Source organism: Leptonychotes weddellii, chromosome 8 (genome assembly GCF_054177405.1).
Source record: "Leptonychotes weddellii isolate Sample4059 chromosome 8, ASM5417740v2, whole genome shotgun sequence".
Lineage (NCBI taxonomy): Eukaryota > Metazoa > Chordata > Mammalia > Carnivora > Phocidae > Leptonychotes > Leptonychotes weddellii.
In genome coordinates this window covers 126,087,215-126,106,366 of record NC_138376.1, presented here as the reverse complement: position 1 = coordinate 126,106,366, position 19,152 = coordinate 126,087,215, and the positions used below count along the sequence as shown (strand labels likewise).

At 41.6% G+C, this 19,152-nt stretch overlaps 1 protein-coding gene across 7 annotated transcripts in view; it reads left to right on the top strand.

Moving 5' to 3' along the window:
- LOC145723168 (uncharacterized) overlaps positions 1-5,138 on the top strand; it is a 150,795-nt gene extending 145,657 nt beyond the window's left edge. For all 7 annotated transcript variants that reach the window (XR_014148050.1, XR_014148056.1, XR_014148054.1 and 4 more), the window contains one exon: positions 2,531-5,138. Coding sequence is in view for 1 of the 7 variants with exons in the window: in XM_081829287.1 (XP_081685413.1) it covers positions 2,531-2,756 (226 nt within the window). In the remaining 6 variants the exon portion in view is untranslated. The remainder of the gene's footprint in view (positions 1-2,530) is intronic.
- The last annotated feature ends 14,014 nt before the right edge of the window (positions 5,139-19,152 follow it).

Sequence of the window (19,152 nt, the reverse complement as noted above, 5' to 3'; positions counted from 1 at the left end):
CTTTTTGTCTCATCTAATAGTCCACAAATCACCTTTGCACACACTATCATCGTCAAAAGTGGCTTAAGGGACACTCTGGAAAACAGTATAGAGGTTCCTCAAAAAGTTGATAATAGAGCTACCCTACAACCCAGCAATTGCATTACCAGGTATTTACCCCAAAGATACAAAGGTAGTGATCTGAAGGGGCACCTGCTCTCTAATGTTTACAGCAGCAATGTCCACAATAGCCAAAACTATGGAAAGAGCCCAGATGTCCTTCGACAGATGAATGGATAAAGAAGATGTGGTATATTTATACAATGGGATATTATGCAGCCATCAAAAAGTGAAATCTTGCCATTTGCAACAACATGGATGGAACTAGAGGGTATTATGCTAAGTGAAATAAGTCAATCAGAGAAAGACATTTATCATATGATCTCACTGATATGTGGAATTTAAGAAACAAGGCATAGGATTATAGGGGAAGAGAGAAAAAAATGAAACAAGACAAAATCAGAGAGGGAGACAAACCATAAGAGACCCTTAATCTTAGGAAACAAATTGAGGGTTGCTGGAGGGGAGGGGGTGGTGGGGGGTTGGGTAACTGGATGATGGACTTTGGGGAAGGTATGTGTTGTAATGAGCACTGGGTGTTATACAAGATTGATGAATCACAGACCTGTACCCCTGAAACAAATAATACATTATATGTTAATTAATTGAATTTAAATTTTTTAAAAAGTGGCTTACAGGAGATAGTGGGGTTGGTTTTAAAGGAAATGGGACTTCCAAAACTCCATGGAAATTTCAAACTTTTCAGAGCTTTGGGTAGAATCAAGATAGGTAAATCCAGCCCTTGATTTTATGACAAACTGTATAACTGATAATTTTAGAAAAATTGTAGCTTTTCTAACATGATTAAAATGGACAACTTGATGTTAAATTATTTTCAAGTAAATCCTATCTTCTTAATTTAGCTATGTTTGAAGTTTTAGCATAAATATCATTGACTTGGGAAGATTATAACTAGAAGGAGCTCAACACAGTTATAAAGTACTTTTCAGGGTGCCTCGCTTAAGCGTCTGCCTTCCACTCAGGTCATGATCTCAGGGTCCTGGGATCGAGTCCTTCACTGAGTCCCTCATCGGGCTCTTTGTTCAGCAGGGAGACTGCTCCTCCCTCCCCTCTGTCCCTGCGCCCCCTCCCCCCGCCCCCTGCTTGTGCTCTCTCGCTCACTCTCTCAAATAAATAAATAAAATCTTTTATTAAAAAATAAAGTATTTTTCATTCGTAAAGAAGGTTACATTTTATTATTCACATATGTTTCCAAACAATGACGTGATGTATGGCATCTGGGAGACAAACTTGGAAGGATCACGCAGACTGCGCTAAGTCATGTTGCATTTGTGTTGAAGCTGGAACTCTGGTGTTTCTCTGAGTCAATCAAGCAGCCCTGTGATAAATTTATGGGATTTTCACATCTCATAAACAAACTGTGAGAAGGCCTTATTGAGTATAGGAGATAAAATTTTCTACAAGTATTCATAAAATTTAGTCATAATAACGGCAAAGGAAAGCCTTAGGTTTATTTTGTTGGAAAAGCAGAAGTTTTAATGGCTATAACTTTATGCTTCATAAGCTAAGTGAAACAACAGCTTTTTTGATTGTAGAGAAGTGTTAGCTCTCCTTCTGCAACAGGGGATTATCAGCTCCAAATAATGTCATTACCCAAGTTGTCACAGTGATCCATATTCTGCTTATAAGAAGCTATAATTTCAATTGTTAGAAAATACTTTTGGAACTTTATTCAGATGAAAAAGCATGGAGATTTTAACACAAATACAATAATATGTTGATGACTCCTCTCTTTCGGATCTCTTGAAATCCAGTAACAGACATTATGGTGGACTAGTTTTGCTAAAAAAAAATAGCATATAGGAAAGTAAGAATATTGTATCAGATCTGGAATTCTGTCCAACATGGTACTCATTTGGCCAGATACTAGATAGTAATAAGTAGACTATGCTTAATTCAAAATGGAACATTTTACAGTGACGTGCTTGGGAAACGTATCCCCTACCAGCACAGATGGCATAAAAATGCTTAGCGATTCTTTTTTTCAGACTTCATGTCATGCTGTGGGAAGATATGGCTGAAATAAATACATTTTATTTTGTTTTGTGACATTTTTCCATATGATTTAATTATAGAGAGAAGGGCACACAGAGAGCGTCACTATTAAGTGGGATCCATTATACGCTTAAGAGCAAATTCAAATCTTTTGTCGAGCACATTTTTGGGAAATAAATTGTTCACGCCATGTAAATAATATGACATTTGGTTGCAGTCAATTTAGTTTATGTATCTTGCCCAAAGGAACAGGTGATTCAAAGTTTAATTTGCCCCTCGTCTACTTATTCTTAATAACTTGGCACGGTAAGCAGTTCTTGGGATATCAATATACCAGTTAACGAAATAATTCTTTCTCTGCTGTTGAAATAAAGAGTTGATTCTCATCTCCATTTTTGTTGTGGTGGTGGTGCAGGGCAAACGAAACAGGCAACATAGTCACAGAGGAAAGCGGGGCGAGAAGCACACTCAGTGGAGCTCCAGCAGATACAGAGGAAATGAGCTCAGACCTGTTTGCGTGCGTCGACCGAGGACAGACACTGCCCAGCACCCCCAGGCCAGCTCGCAGGCGCTCCGGCCCACCGGGGCCAAGGAAGTTGGGCTTCTGTATTACTCATCACAGTGTATCTGTCCCATATTAAATTTGCATTTGGAAGGATTAGGGGAACTTGCTGGCAGAACCAGTGAAAACTTCAAATAAGAAAAACTGTTTTCTGTTTGAGTCATAAAGTTTTTTCAATACATTCGGCATTTCATGAAGTTTGTAAAAAAAAAAAAAAAAAATAGCTGATGGGCTTGCTGTCCATGCCACGATGCCTTTCTTTTGCCTTTCATTATCTGCCCCACTGTCATAAATGAGCTTCCCTGACCCCTCACCTGGAGCACGACAGAGGTCTCTCAAATGCATTTCTCTTCCCATTCTCCCTGTTCTGTTGCACTCTCTCCCTCCAGGGACCTCTCTGCGGCCTGGTGGGCAAGTCTTGAATTTGGAACTCCCTCTTTGACTCCCCCAGCCTGGGTCAGCTGTCTCTCCTCTGGATGCCCTGGCACTCCCTACTCACCCCATCACAGCATTTATCACGAGGATGGAGGTTTCTGGTGCAGTTGCCCATTTTTCTCCCTGACACGGAAGTCTCCTTGAGGTCAGGGCTGTATCCTCTTCACCAGTGTATTTCGTGTATTTGGTACCTCTAGGTAATGATAAATAAGTGGTGGGTGACTGAATGAATGACATCACTTGCTGTCAGCTTCTCCTCATCGAATTCGGCCTGAAGTCACACGCCTCAGCTCAGTATTGGGTGGATTCCAGGGAAGCCTCTGTCCTACGGCATCCTCAAGCCGTCACTCCCTCTGCTCCTCAGTCCCATTCCTTGTCCACGCTCTTGGCCAACTACACTGTTGACTGTTTTCTGAATAGGTGCCACATCCCCTCTGCTTTTGTGCTTTTGCTATGCTGTTCCCTCTGCCTAGAATGAATGCATTTAATGTTCATCTGGAGAAATCGTAAGCCCTCTTTAGGGCTAGTCTTCATCAGACCTTTTCAAGGCTCCCATTTGGAATTAATATGGCCATCCTCCCTTGCGTTTTGTTTGTCCCTATGTAGCACTTGTCACACCTGTCAGTCCCTGCGGATAGGGACCAGATCTTTTTACTTAACTCTTATAGAACCTAGCACACATACAAGGCACTTAGGAGATGCTGAATTCATGCTTTAGGCATCAAACTTCTGTGAAGACAACAGCAGCAAATCCTTGTCTAGCACATCACAGTTTCCATCCATCATCCATCTCTCCGTCCATCCATCCATCCATCCATCCAACCATCCATCTATTCATCCATCCATCCGTCCATCCCCTGAGCTTACATTATCTTGTCATATCACCACAGTAGCTCCACAAGGATAGGATCAAAATCGAAGGTCAACTCCATGAGCCTCAGAATGGCTCACTGACTTGTCTGAGGCCACTCAGTTAACATGAATACCTGGATTTAAATCTAGGTTTCTGTCTTTAAGCCAGGTGGCTTGCCTAGTTAAGTAAGGTTTTAAAATCAAGTGTGATAAGGGACCCAGCTTGAGTGTAAGTTCTAAAACCAATATACCAGTGGATGAGGGATGGAACACATTTGAATACTGCAATAGTTATTAATCTGACAGTTTTGCAATCCGTTCCCAAGACTCTTGCTATAATGAAAGGTTTCACAAGATCATAAGGTAGCCTTGCTTGCTTTTCTGGTCACCCATGCAAGGGATAAGCACAAAGTTCCTTGCCATCACCCCCAGAGCCCATAGAGGACAGATTGGATGTGGAGGGCAGACCGAAAGTCATGCCAGAATCTTGTCCTAACCTGGGAGGAAAATTCCACTGGGTAAAGTGGGTCCTCGGTCCCCAACTGGGGCCCCACTTTAGTAGCTCAGGGTGTGGGTGTGGGCAGGGGCCACATGGATGGCTACCTGGGTAATTCGAAGGATTAGGTGCTTGAGCAGGAGAGGAAGAATGGCAGAGATCAAATAGAAGCTGAAAAGATTGTGTCATGAACACAAGTGACTCAGATATTTGGAGGAATTTGAGAAGGATTAGGTTTATTGCAGAACAAATGGGAAGAGAAACAAACACACACTATTTTGTTTCATATTGTGACCCAGTTTCTACCTCCCAATTACCTTCCCTCATTATGCCCTTCTTCCTTAGATTTTTCAAAATATTTTAGGTCTCTTTCTTGTCAGACATTTTTTTTTAATGTGGAACTTTGTAGAATTGCACAATTACACATGAGAACAGAAAAGCAAGAAATGAAAATCTGAAATAGTGTCTATTTAAGCAATTTCTGCTTATCTGAGATTGTTCTTTGATACATGACAACTTAAAAAATAAACTACATATTATTTACCTCTAAAACACAGTAGCCATAGGTTTAAGATAATCCAGATCTAAAAGTTCTGTTTTGCTTTGAAAATTCATCTTTGCAATTATTTGCTTACCTTCGTATTGTATAATAAAAGTTATTATTCACACCAAAAGGAATTTGGGCTGAGGGTCTAAATCTATTTTGCCATAAACTCTCTTAATAGATTTTAATTTTTAATATGTTACTAAAACCTTTTTAAACTACTCACAGACAATTTCTAAATTTACAAAATTCAATTTACAAAGTTAGATACAAGAATAAAATCATGTAAGAATATGGACAGTAATATGTTTAATACCATTCAAATCCTTAGCATTTAAATAGAGCTCAAGACTGGAGATGATGAAAAAGTAGTTGAATTGACAAAGAGGTGTGGAAACAGTCAAAAATCCCCACGTGGGAGCTGCTAACCATGTTTTAGACTGTGGACACGGGAAGTATCCAATTATTTCAAAAGAAGGAGGTCAGGTCCTGATTTCCTCTAGTCCCTCCCTGCTGGGGTTACTGATGCCCTCCTCTTGCAGGCAGAGCTGTACTTGCTTCCTGGCAAAACTTGGTCAGAACAGAATTACATTAGCAGCCTGAGCTGATAAGATCTGAGTTAGTCTTGCTGTGTGGTCTCTAGTGGGTCTTAAGGCAGCCCCAGTTACCCAGCACTGTGTAGCCCTTTCTGGCCCTGCTGGGTTGGCAGAGTCTCCTAACTGGCTTTCTATCTCTATCATTTTGCTGTTACTTCAGTTTCACAGTATAGACAGGAGACCACCATGCTCTGCTTTGCTGGGGCCTGAATCCTCAACTAGCTCTTCCCAGTTCTGGGAGCCTCTTGTTCTTAGCCTTGGCTGAATATCAGTACCAGCTGGGAAGCTTTAAAAATGCTCAAGCCCAGGGGTGCCTGGGTGGCTCAGTCGGTTAAGTGTCTGCCTTTGGCTCAGGTCATGATCCCAGGGTCCTGGGATCGAGCCCTGCATCGGGCTCCCTGCTCATTGGGTAGTCTGCCTCTCCCCTTCCCCTCCTCCCCCCAGCTCATACTCACTATCTCTCTCTCTCTCAAATAAATTCTTTTTTTAAAAAATATTTTATTTATTTATTTAACAGAGACAGAGATAGTGAAAGCAGGAACACAAACAGGGGGAGTGGGAGAAGGAGAAGCAGGCTTCCCGCAGAGCAGGGAGCCCGATGCGGGGCTCGATCCCAGGACGCTGGGATCATGACCTGAGCCGAAGGCAGACGCTTAATGACTGAGCCACCCAGGCACCCTCAAATAAATAAAATCTTTTAAAAAATGCTCAAGCCCAGGCTGAGCCCCAGACCTGAGTCTCTGTGGGACCAGGAAGTTGGAGAAAACCACATAGGCATTTACTCTGGTAATCTGCACAGGCCAATTCAAAGGATATTCTCTTGTTGGATCAGATAGAACAGGAGAGGAAGAAATTGGCTGAAGCTAAATGAAAGCTGAAAAGACTGTGTCATGAACACATGTGACTCAGATTATTTAGAGGCATTTGAGGGGGATTGGGGTTGTTGTGGAAAAATGGGAATAGCGATCCACATCAGGGCTTTTAAAACTTCCCATGTGATTTCAGGGTCTAGCCAAGACTGAGAACAATGGTCCTTCCAGGACCTGACTAAACCAGGAGCCATGTTGATAATGATTACTGGTTTCCAAGACCACTTATAGCTTCTCCCTGGCTGTATCCCACCTAGCAGAATGGTCCTCTTTGCAAATCACCACCTTCTCAGACCTTGCTCTCCTGGTTCCCCTAGATGGAACAGGTCCCAGGAGCTGCCTGGTTACTCTCAGCTTTTCCTTCTGGCAGAGTCCATGCTTTGGAGGCTCCAGCAAGCCCTAGATCCGAGGCTGCTCCAGAGACGTTTATTGCCGATGGAGTTACGCATCTCTCCTCGTGCTTTGCATTTGACCGTTCGGGCCAAGTGCTTTGTGGCTGGTATATATATCTAGTCTGTTCCACTCAAAAGACCTAGATTTACAATTTCATGCAAATCCATTTGAGAAGGTATTACTCTTGTGGCTAAACCAAATAATTTTAATATATGTCTATAGTTTTAATCCTTTTCTAAAACCCAAACAAGCAATCCCTGGATTTTGGGAGGTCCATGCAGTTCTTGGTAATTGCTACTGGATGCTGTGTAGTGCAAGCTTAGTCCATGGAACCACAGAACAAACTCACTCCCAACCTGGCTGTTAAAGGACACCCAATGGCAAAACTCAAAATCCAGAAGATGTGGATCTTGACAAACAACCTCTTAGACTTCTAGAAGATAGAAGGGGTCAAGGTCACTATCTCTCAAAATGGAACATGCAAATCTTATTCTTAAGAATGTGTTTTCCAATGTGTTCATACAAGTGCACAAAATATATGTATACACACAAAATAGAAGTTATAATTTGCTTTCAGTAGCAAGATCCTAGAAATAACTTTAATGTCCATCAAAAAAGAACTGATTATATAGATGTGCAGAGCCATGCAAAGGAATCCATTGAGTCTTTGAATAAATGAGTAGATCTAAATGTCCTGATATGGAATGTTCTGCAAGATACCACATTAAATGGGAGGAAAAATGAGAAACAAGAAACAGTGCAACCGCTTCCTAAAAATTTGAAACAGGAGTACTCTAAATAAGACTTTCATCGTGAATCATGGTAATATGGCGTGTCCCGGGCAATAAAAAATTAGCCTTGCTGATGGAGAAGATTCAAACTCAAGGGTAATGATGAATAAAATAGGCTTAGTAAAGTGAGAACCAAATTCTGGAAGACCCAAAACTCCAGACTATGAGATTTAACAAGATGCAAAATGCGACAGGGGCCAAGGACGCGTGGTGCTGATGACCCCTCAGGGAGCTACTAGGTGCAGCGCCTTATCTAATGGGGCAGGTGTGACTATGGACTTCCCAGCAGGCCAGCATTCTGGAAATGCCACTTCCTCATTGTGCCCCTGGGCATGTAGGAGCCCTAGGCTTCAGTTGCTTCATCCCCCCACAGAAGATGCTTGTGAGTAAATAAGATAGTATCTAGGATGAATCTAAAAGAATGCCCAAGATATTAAATGCTTAATATGATAGCTGTGGAAGGAAGAAAAAAATCCAGGGAGTGTAGTGGGAATTCCTCCAAGAAGAGAGGATTTTGTTCCCCTAAGCATATTAAAGGGGGAAATTAAGCTGAGTACATATATGCTTCTCAGCAAGTTTCAGGTTCAGTAATTCTGAATTGGGGTTGGAAAATTGGAAAGAAAATTGAGTTGTGGGGGCAAAAATAACGGCCTAACTTAATTACGAAAATGCCTCACTTCCCTATCGTGATGTCAACACTGCGCACGCTGCAACTCAAGCTTCCATAAAACAGCTATTTTGTTACAATTTAGGACAAAAGGTATGCCATTTATTAATGCATCAATATATTTTAGTAAGCACAATACATGAAAAGGAAAAAAGTAATTATTCACCTGCAGGTTAGACCTCCATTATTTTAAGTCTTGGCGACTTGCGAAGCTCTGCATGGAAAGTAATACAAATATATGAGTTAACTCTGTGGTCAATTAAATATCCTGGATATTAAATACATTTGACAAGACATCTTGAGGTAGAGAAAGGATGCTGAATAGGGAACGTTATTATTTAGTCTGGTGGCAGGCTTTGAAGTAGATGGATTTTTGCTCCTCACAGATATATTTTCACTATCGTTTCCTGATTATTAAAATGGCTGTAGACTCTTTATTAAGTTTCCTGGAAGCATTAGCTCTGTTAAAATTAAGAAATCTCATTCAACTATGGTGTCTACAAAATACAAGAAATGACAATAAATCCAACCCTTGGACTTGACAGAAAACAGATAATACAGAATAATTTCTTTGGTTTGGGTCTCTTAATCCAATAGTGGTTCTTAGATACGGAGCAGAAAGAGTAAAAATAAAAATAATTAAGCTATGGAAGTAGGTAAGCAACACTCTGCAGGAGAAAGCCAAGCTGTATGGGAAAAGGGCTAGTAAGGAGAGAGTAGGGCTGAGTGAAGGTGGTTGATCTTTGGGGAGGAAGGGAGAGGAAGTCACAGTAACGGAAACAGAATGAAGACGGGGACCTCCAGAAGGGAGGGAAAAGTGTCTAATTGTGTCATGAAAATCCTAGGACTGTCAGCCCTGGAATTCTAGCAGAATGAGAAAACACTTTGTTGAAGGCCTTCCTTTAGGATACTATTACAGAGGTGACCTGAGAAGGTGTTCAATACTCTTATTTGTAGAAGAATCTAGAAAGGAAAAGTAACTTAATCGAGGTTATGCATGATTTTGCCTAAGTAAAAAAAGTAGTATAGAGAAAGAATTTAGCAGAATGCTGTTATATTAAATACTGAATATGATGGCTAAGGAAGGAAGAAAAAAAAGTTAGGGAGTGCAGAGCCAGGATTAAAACCCATATCTTGGGACTCGGTCCAGTACTCTTTCTACTAGACATTTAACACTATTTTTTTTTAATATACGGTGTAAATGCAAGTATAAGGCTGGACTGACCTTGCCTTTAGAGCACATTGATTTCCTTTGTTTTAGTTAAAAATAACAATGACATTTTAAAAACACTTACCAAATGCCCAACAGATGCATATTTAAATCCCTTAAAATATTATGTCATGTGACCCTCAGAACAACCATATTCAGTGACTAAGGAGCTCAGAGACATTACTAAACTGTCTGAGGTCACTTAGCTGGCAAGTAGATCATCTATGAGTGGACCGGTTCTCTGTTACTTCAAAGTCCATGCTCTTGACATTGAAAGCAGCTTATTTTCAGTGGAATGTTCTGCCTCCAAGCAACATGGTCTACTCAGGAAGCATGTGGATGTAAAGGTAGACTCATAGTTAATATGGCAGCATGATGAACAATCGGATTACTCCACTTTGGTTACAAAATGGGTTTCCAAAACTACTGAAGGCATGTTTCATTTGAGAATGGTACTGAAGTTGGATTCCAGTAGCTCTCAGTACCACACACCTGCTTCGGGGTGAAAAGGTGCCTGGCACATCGGAGTTTACAATATTATTTCCTAATAATACATAATTCAAAATTGCATACTTAAGTCATCTTAAGATTGTGATGTATTATAGAAGCAGTGAAATTCAGGGTTGTATTTTACCATTATCTCTTCTCATTTAAAAAATAATTTAAAACACAAATTTAAAAAGTTGTCATTGCCACGAGTTTAATTCTGCGGAACAACCTGGCTTCCTGTATCTTTCAATGATACACATGCTACCATCATTTATATTCCCTACTTCTCTTCCCCAGGTTTATTGCTCTTGGATATTTGCATAAAAATGGAATCTTTGATCTTTAAGCGTTCATCAGCTCAAATAGCTCATTCCCCATCCTAAGACACAATGAGGGGTGAAAGGGGTTTAGTGGTTCACTCCAATCAGGCATGCACAAGCAGGTTACTAAAACCCTCCTCTTTCCCTCCATCTCACAGTGGCTGCTTTTGCTATAATTCTGCACTCAAGCCAATCTCCATTTCTTCCCAGCTCGAACATGAATTAAGGTGGCCACTCCCTGCAGGTACAGGTCTTAACACAGTGAGCAGCCTCATTTTACTAGAGGCAGAAAGACACCAGCTATGGTCCAATTGGGGTTCGTGCATTTACCAGAAGAACTGGGTGAGTTTCTCAGTCTCTCAGAGCTGCAGTTGCCTCTCCATGAAATGGAGGGTGTTAAAATGACTACCTCACATGGTCATGGTGGGAAATAAAAGGGATATTATCCATTAGGCTTTGTAGGTGAATCCACAAATGTTTTTTCTCCCATTCCTTTCCAAGAACTATAGGATTCCTGGATCTGAATAGAAATGTCAAAAATAAAGTGCATGAGTTTGCCAATAGTCATTAATTGTCAACTGATGAGTAAATTATACTCCATTTGTTTCTCATCTAATGACAATTTTTATAGTTACTCAACACTCAGGAAGGGTGGCTTGAATAAAACACTAAGGGACCACAACCATGGGGGACAGAACACAGGGGATGATAGCATCCTCAGATGCAGTGCTGACGGTTTGGTTTAATTTACTAGTGGTGTAGTAATGTGAAAAATAAGTTTGTTTCCTTTTTTTAATTCTGAGACATAACTATTTATATTCTCAACCCACTGGATAAGTATCCTCATGTTAGGCTGGGAATACACACGAATACCATCAGCAGGATCTGTGCTATGCATTCTTCAGCACATCCACTCACTCCTCAACTGTCATTTATAATGCTCTGTGTGAAGTCCTGGGGATGTGATCATAAGTCAGACCACCTTCTCACCCGCCAGGGGCTTGCCTTCGAGTGGTGGAGGGGGCTCCACAGGTAAACAGGGAAGTGGGAGAGGTCACGAGAGAGAAGCGAGTGTAGGTAGGGCAAGTACCCAAATGAGGGAGTGTGCTTTTCTACCTCTAATGGTACATCTGGGAAGGCTTTGAGGACGTTCATGGAAGCTGGCAGGGAAGAACCCTCTGGGTTGTGAGAGCAGCGCTAGCAAAGGTACAGAGGCATACAACATCATGATACAGTTTCTTAGATATCACGTGCTACTTGACATGGGATGGAAGAGAGCACTGTAGGCCCAACTAGGAAGTTAGGATTTTATGCTACGTGCAGTAGTTTGTAATGTAAGAGACGTGTTTTAGAAAGATCACTCCAGTAATCCTAATTCCTGGAACCTGTGAACATGTTACATTACATGGCAAAAGGAATTTTGCAGGTGTGCTTAAATTAAGGACCTTGAGATGGGGAGATTATCCTGGATAAGGTGGGTGTGTCTAATGTAATCAGTGTCAGAATGGTCCTTAAAAGAGGAGCATTAAAGATGCCAAAGGAAGAAAAGTTAGAAAGATGTGAGGCTGTTGGCTTTATAGATGGAGGAAGGGTCCATATGCCCAGGAATAGAAACTGGAGCAGGAAAAGAAACATTTTCTCCTAGAGCATCCAGAAAGAAACACGGCTTTGCAAAACCCTTGGTTTTAGCCCAGTAGACTGTGTTGGATCGCTGAACTAGAGCCATAAGACAATAAGCTGGTGCAGTTTTGGACTCCTAACTCTGTCAACTTGTTACAGCAGCCATAGGAAACGAGCCCAGAAGGCTTGGAGGAAGACCGCAGGAGACACAGCCTCAGTCTTAACCAAGGTGGTAGCAATGGAAAGGAAGAGATTCGCTGGATACAGGAGGTAGTAAGGAGATAGCGGAGAGGGGTTTGTGACTAACCCGACTAGAGGTGATGCTTTAGGAAAAGAGAAGGAGTCTAAAATGGCTCCCAGATTCATCTGCGAACTGGGTCGATGGAGAAGGCAATGTAGAGGGAAGAGCTGGTTTGGGGGAAGATGAGAGGTTAGCTTTAAACCCGTTGGGTTTGGAATACCCTTGAGACTTTGGGAGAAGACAGGTAGTTTGACACATAGGTCTGTGGTTTAGGGGGAAATCTGGAACTGAAATTCTGGAATCATGAGCTTGCATGTGATGGCTGAATCCAGAAGAATGGCTGGCAACCCTGAGGGAAAGAGACTGCATGAGCCAAGATCCAAAGACAAAACCAGGGCATCTCACAGATGGATGGGAGGGTTTTGTAAGGCTTAAGGAGCAAAGGCACAGGAGAGTCCTAGAAAAGAAGGGCCCAGCTCAAGAAGGAGGTCCTAAAAGAAGTGAAGAGAAAAGAGGGGAGAGGACATTCCAGAGAGAGGGGGTTGAATAAGAAAGACAGAAATAGCAGAAGACGAGCCACAGAATGGCAGAGGGTGTACAAAGAACTAGCAACAGCTTGATTGAGCTAGAAGGTGAAAGGAGAGAATGCGCTTGGACAAAAAGGGGGATTGGAATATAACCTTTGCTTGGACTGGGGACAGGACAGAGCAGAAAATGGCAAAGGATTTTTGAATTGGGCATGGGATTTAGAGTCAGTTGAGTGGATTCAGAGTGATACTGAAAATGAATTTTTAAAGTCACAGATCAGAAATATTTTTAACTTCCTAGTTTCTGTTGCTTAAAATAGCTGGCAGATAAATTTTCCTATTGTATGGCTCTAATTATGCCACAGTACTCAAAAAGTTTCTCTAGATTGCAGAAAGGTCAATATCTCCTTGAATCTGGGCATCGTCTTGCAGTCAGGTGATCAGCACCTCTCATCATTCTTAGACACAAAAGATGCGTCCCCATCTCCGGGCCTGGCTCCTTAGCCTGCCCTGCTTTTCCTTCCCCATCTTCCTGTATCCAGATTTGACTTGTTCTTCAAAGCACAATCTGAATGCCATCTCCCCCCGAGCGCGCTCTCCCGGCCCCGCGAGGTGGAATTGCCCACTGTCTTTATTGGATGCCTCTCTTGTCCTTCTAATGTTTCAGGTCATTATACTAGTCATGCCTCTTCCTCACTAGCCAAATCTATCACTTTCTAGCACAGGGCAGGAGTCAGGGGCAAAGGAAGCAGAAACGTGTTTGGGAAGGGGGATCGGAAAGAGTCTTTTATGCCAATTTGGACTTTCACTGAAGTTCTTAAAGCAGGGAAGTCACATTAAGAAAACAGGTTCTGCACCAGTTGATTTGGGAGCTTCGTGTAAAATAGAGGTGAGGGGGTAAAGCAAGGGGTACTAGTTAATTCAATAATCTAGGGGTGTGAGCTTTGGAGGCCAGAGTCAATCATTTTGCATTATCGATAATGATATATATAATCATATTAATTTCACATTAATTTTTTTAACTTATGCTGGCTGGGGTAGTAATTACGTCTAGTGACTTCCAGTGTTCCAAAGACGGGAACTTTGGGCTTGATTTACTGATGTGATAGTTTTGGCGTGTAGCACACAGGACCATAGGACACAGACCGCGTATGTATGAGACAGGCTGGCTCTACTGTGGCTGCCAGAGAAAACACAGGATGCCCAGTGAACTTTACATTTCAGATAAGCAATAAAAAGTGTTTTGGTATAGGTATGTCCTAAATATTGCATGACACATACTTACACTAAAAAAACTCATTTGTTATTCATCTGAGATTCAGATTAGTGGGACATCCCATATTTTAATTTGCTAAATCTAGCAAGCCTAGAAGCAATATCCAGACCCAGAGTGAAGTGATTTCCAGCAAACCAGTGTGGCTTTTTAAATTCCTTTTCTCCCACTATGGCTTATGATCCTTTGGTCTGCCTCCTCCAGAAGTCCACCTCACGTAGTCTTACATGCTACAAATGAGGAAGAGTCCATAACCTTTTAAGATGAACTGTCAGAGTATTTCCCTGAGCTGTCAAAATGGTCTTTCTCATGTTTAACCTAAATATCTAGGTTGCTGACCATTTTTCTCATGTTCCCTGCAGAACAAATGAGCACAGAGGACCTACAAGAGCATCTTCTAATGACACTGGGGTGCTTATCCTGTTTTCTCTCTGACCTTTCTGCTTGGCCAGCAAGCCCGGGCTCATGCAGCTGCCGCGTCGCTCAGCCCACCTTCGCCCAGGCTGTGCGGGGCTGACTGCTCAGGGCACCACCATCCACGGAGTGCTGACCCCACTGCTGTCCCAGAGCCAGCACTCAACAATTCGCTCCGCCCACTCTCCAGGGATCTCGGGACATCCACAAGGGGAAGAGGAGACGTTAAAATGCTCTGTTCTCGAGCTCGTGCTCAATGCCCACCTTCCCTTAGAGATGCATCACCACGGGGTGCGAAATAACACAGTTCTTCTACCTAGAGGCTGGCATCTTTCAGTTTCTGCCCATGGTTGGTAATCATTTCTTTCCTCCTTCCTAACTTCATCCTCCGGAGTCCGATATTGCAGCTGAAAGATTTCCGTTTTGAGGAAGAATTAATTCCATGCATCTCACGCTCAACAGTTGGCTATTTTCCCAATTGTACTCAGTTTTCATTTACAAATACCTCCTCATCTCTCCCCTGACACTAGATCTAATTGGTTTTCTTTCTTCTTTTGTATTTAGAGGAGGATTACTGTTTGAGATGGTAGTTTGCATTTGTCTTTATTGGCTTCCATTGTACTTCATTGAGCTATCCACCCAGTTTGCCTGTATGATTTTTTTGAAGATTTTATTTATTTATTTATTTATTTATTTATTTAGAGAGCACGTGAGCTGGGGGAGGGGTCGGGGGGGCTGGAGAGAGAGAGTGTATCTCAAGCAGACTCCCTGCTGAGTATGGAGCCCTACAGGGGATTCCATCCCACAATCCTGACATCATGACCTGAGTCGAAATCAAGAGTCCCATGCTTAACTGACCGAGCCACCCAGGTGCCCCAGGGTTTTAGATGCTTCAAACTGTTGCACAACATAGGCTCTAGACTGATGTAAAAAATTTCTCTTTTAGAAACTCCAAGAATTTACATGATTATGCTAGAAATAATGATAAAATTATTTCTGTGTTTTAAAATATATTACCTAAAATTGCATGTTGAATACATTGGAAAACAAAACGAGAGTGGTATTTTATTTTTATTTTTTAATTTTTTTTAGATTTTATTTACTTATTTGCCAGAGAAGAAGAGAGGGAGAGAGCGCACACAAGCAGCAGGAGAGGTCGAAGCAGGCTCCCCGCTGAGCAGGGAGCCCAATGAGGAACTCAATCCCAGGACCCTGGGACCATGACCTGAGCCCAAGGTAGACGTTTAACCGACTGAGCCACGCAGGCATCCCGAGAGTAGTATTTTAAGAAAAATATATGTAAAGTATAAATCTCCTAATTTAATTGTTTCCAGCATCAGATGGGTAGGTGAAACAGGCACTCTGAAAATGCAGCGGTGAGAATCCAGGGTTTCTTCTCCCCGTTTTCTGGGTGGGGGCACCACTCCATTACCAGATCGGAAATGCAAACACTCAGTATCACCTAGGTTGGCCATAAAGAATAAAAATTCCTGACTATACTTTTGTGCTTAGAGGATAAGTTTCAATCTGAAGATAAAAAACAAACAGACAACCTTTCCTCAGGATAGAAAGTTTCTACCCAACACTGAAATACAAACAAAAATTATTCTATATGGAAATTTGTCCACACATATTGCAAATTGTTTCCATTTTCCTTTATTGTCCTCTAATGATCTCATCAAGAGTGCATAATTAGCTCGCTAATTAGCCAGCAGAATGCTGGCTGTGCCCTGAAGCAGCCAAGCAGGGTTCTTGACTAGCCCTTGTCCCCTCTGGAGCTCACCACCGTCCCCCGGTATGCAGGGTAGGAAGAGAGCTGTGGGTGTGCTCTCCACCTCGACCCAACAGTTTGCAGGGTGGGGGAGGGGGCTAGTCTGATCTAAAATATAAAAGAAAGTTTTTTTGCATGCCAGTTAGTTGCCAATGTCAGTTAGTAGTAGCTTTTGATGTCTTCTAACGTCGTGGTAAACTGCTGGGCAGATGGGCTTGGGAGCCAATTTTCCCTGGTCTGCACACAGCCGTTAATAAACTCTCATCCTGAGTAGAGTGTGTGTCCAGCGGTAAGTCAGGGATTGAAATTCCAAAACCAAACCACGGACCCTGTTGTATCCACAGTTATGATCAAGGCCCTTCCTAAATTCTAGACTTGGCTCCTGTCCGCTGACTGTGAAATGGAAATAGGTCCTTTTAAGTGTGGGGGGATCTACACAGGTGTAAACAGGCAGAGGAGATAGCCCCCTGCCCCATCCTCCACATTTTGGCTCTAATGAATATACACATTAGAACAAATGATCAGTCGAGTATATACTCCAGCGAACATGCTCTATGTGGTGGGATTTCACGAAGAGTTCCTACTTCTTTCCTTAAATGAAGGCATTGGAAGCAACAGAAGCATTTTTTCTATAAATAGCCACTTACTGTCACCAAATATTATTTCTTCTTTCTTGCACTAATTAGTTAGAGATGAAATAATAGTTGAACATTTCATAATCTTAAATTCACAATATTTTACTTAATTAAAATAGGTAATTTAGGAAAATAATTGGCAATTGCTAAAACCTCTAATGCTGATGACAATTGAGCTGGAAGCATTCTTTCCTCACAAATTGGTACTTAAATATAAAGTTCTGCACACAGCTGGAAAGTGCCATCGTAAAGGGCATTTACATTCAGTAGCTATCATTAAACCAAACAAACCGAAATTAAAGGCAGAAGAAAAACAGCTAATTTTAGAAGAAATATTTGGGCATAGATTTTAAGGGCTGAAAAGTATAAATGACTCTCTAAGCATTTATAAGGAAGAATATTATTATACGACGTATCTGTAGATTTCTAACACATCGATTTCATCTCATACTTCATCCTGGATTTATAGTTTTGAATATTTACATGCAGTTAAAAAAAATTAAGGCTATGTACATCATTTTTCTCAGACCAAAGGGTGAGGTTTTGTGGACAGACTCAAATTATATTCATGATTTTCCAAATCAAGTCACTCCTGGGACTGAATCCGTGCCCACTGATGCTGATTTAAATAGAGGAGAAAGAATTGTATCTGGAAGAAGCAAACCATACCTTCTGTGCATTTTCCTATTTAGATAAATAATAAAATGCCTCTCTGAAATACCATACAACACAGCACAGATATGTGCTAATTTGCAGGAACACCAAAGAAAAACACATCCTTTGGAGGGCTGATTTGCTCAGTGGGAGGCTGTCTTTTTCAGGCTTGGAACAAAACCCAGTGGATACGGATCAGAACATACTCAGACATCATTGTGTGTGTGTTGGTGGGGATGGGGGGGTAGGGCATACCATTCTACAGTATGGAATTTGCTATCACATTTTCTCTTTGGTAACACATTAAAAAAAAAAAAAGATTTAAACAACAGTCTAAAGAGCAAGGAATTAAAAAAAAAAAAACCACACACACACACAAAACCACCCAGTACAACAAATGTTTCATTCTAGCGGAGTACAATGGTGACATTTCAACTCCACCAAACAAGTCTTTAAAATAAAGATTCTTTATATCCTTTTGCAAATAAACATCCAAAATATTTATCAAATTACAGTTATGTTAAAGCCAGTTGAGCATTTTTTCAGTTTTCATGTCTTTTCTGGGATGCCGAAATTTTTTAAAAATCCAAATATTATTTACTGAAGCTTTCTCATAGAAAGTAAAACAATGTGATACATCCAAATCTTATAGAAGATATTTTACTTTAAAAATCATTATTTTAAGAAAAGATCTGAAACTGGTTCTAAAGTTTCAGGGCAGAACAGATGCCCCCAACCAATACTGATATAATCTAAACCCAGCACAAAAACATCATCCTTGGCCCTGATTTTCACTAAATTACAATTTAAAAAATTAACTCATCCAATATTTATTTATGACCCACTGCATACCATTTGCTGGGTTAGGGAATTTAAAGGGCTATGAAATTTTAAGACGGAGGCATCCAGATTCCAACAGTCAGGGAGGTCCCTACCAAGCGGACGGAATGATAACATATTGTTATAATTGTTGGATTAAAATCATGACCGAAAAAAAAAAGAAAAAAATCATGACTGAAGTGCTAATAGGAACCCAGAGGGAACAAATAATTCTGCTAGTTTCTTGCTTTCTGGGAGGAGAGAAGGGTGATGTGAGCCTGGGATACTCCTTGAAGAAGGTGATACTCATTTGCCCTTGAAGTATGTCTGTTGGAGCCCAGGAGAGAGGACAGTCTTGGCAGAGAAGGCAAGGAGATGGAGCAAGAGGGCAAAGGGCACAGAGGGACAACAGGCTGGCAAGGAAGATGGGGGTCAGACGGTGACATGCACCAAATGTCCTACTAAGGATTGGCCACAGTGCTGACCCGGACTCGGGTCTCACTCTGACTCAGCTCCTGAGGCATGTCCCCAGGCAGGGCTGAGGTTAATTTATTTAATCCTCCCAACAACCTGTGAGGTAGTTACTATTACTCTTCCCCTTGTATAGGTAGTAAACCGAGGCACGGAGAGATTGAGCAACGTGAGCAATGTCGCAAAGAGGTGGTGGGCCTGCAGTGCCTACAAGATAGTGGGCTAGCCTGGAATCCTGAATAGTTGAAAGACACTGTCCTTGTCAGGGTGTGGGGCCAGGGAGGCGGGGGCCAGCGAGTGGGCCAGGGAGGTGGAGGCCTGTCGCTGGAAATCCAGCTAGAAAACCACTGAGATAGGCAGGTAACAATGAGGGATTAAAGTAAGGCAT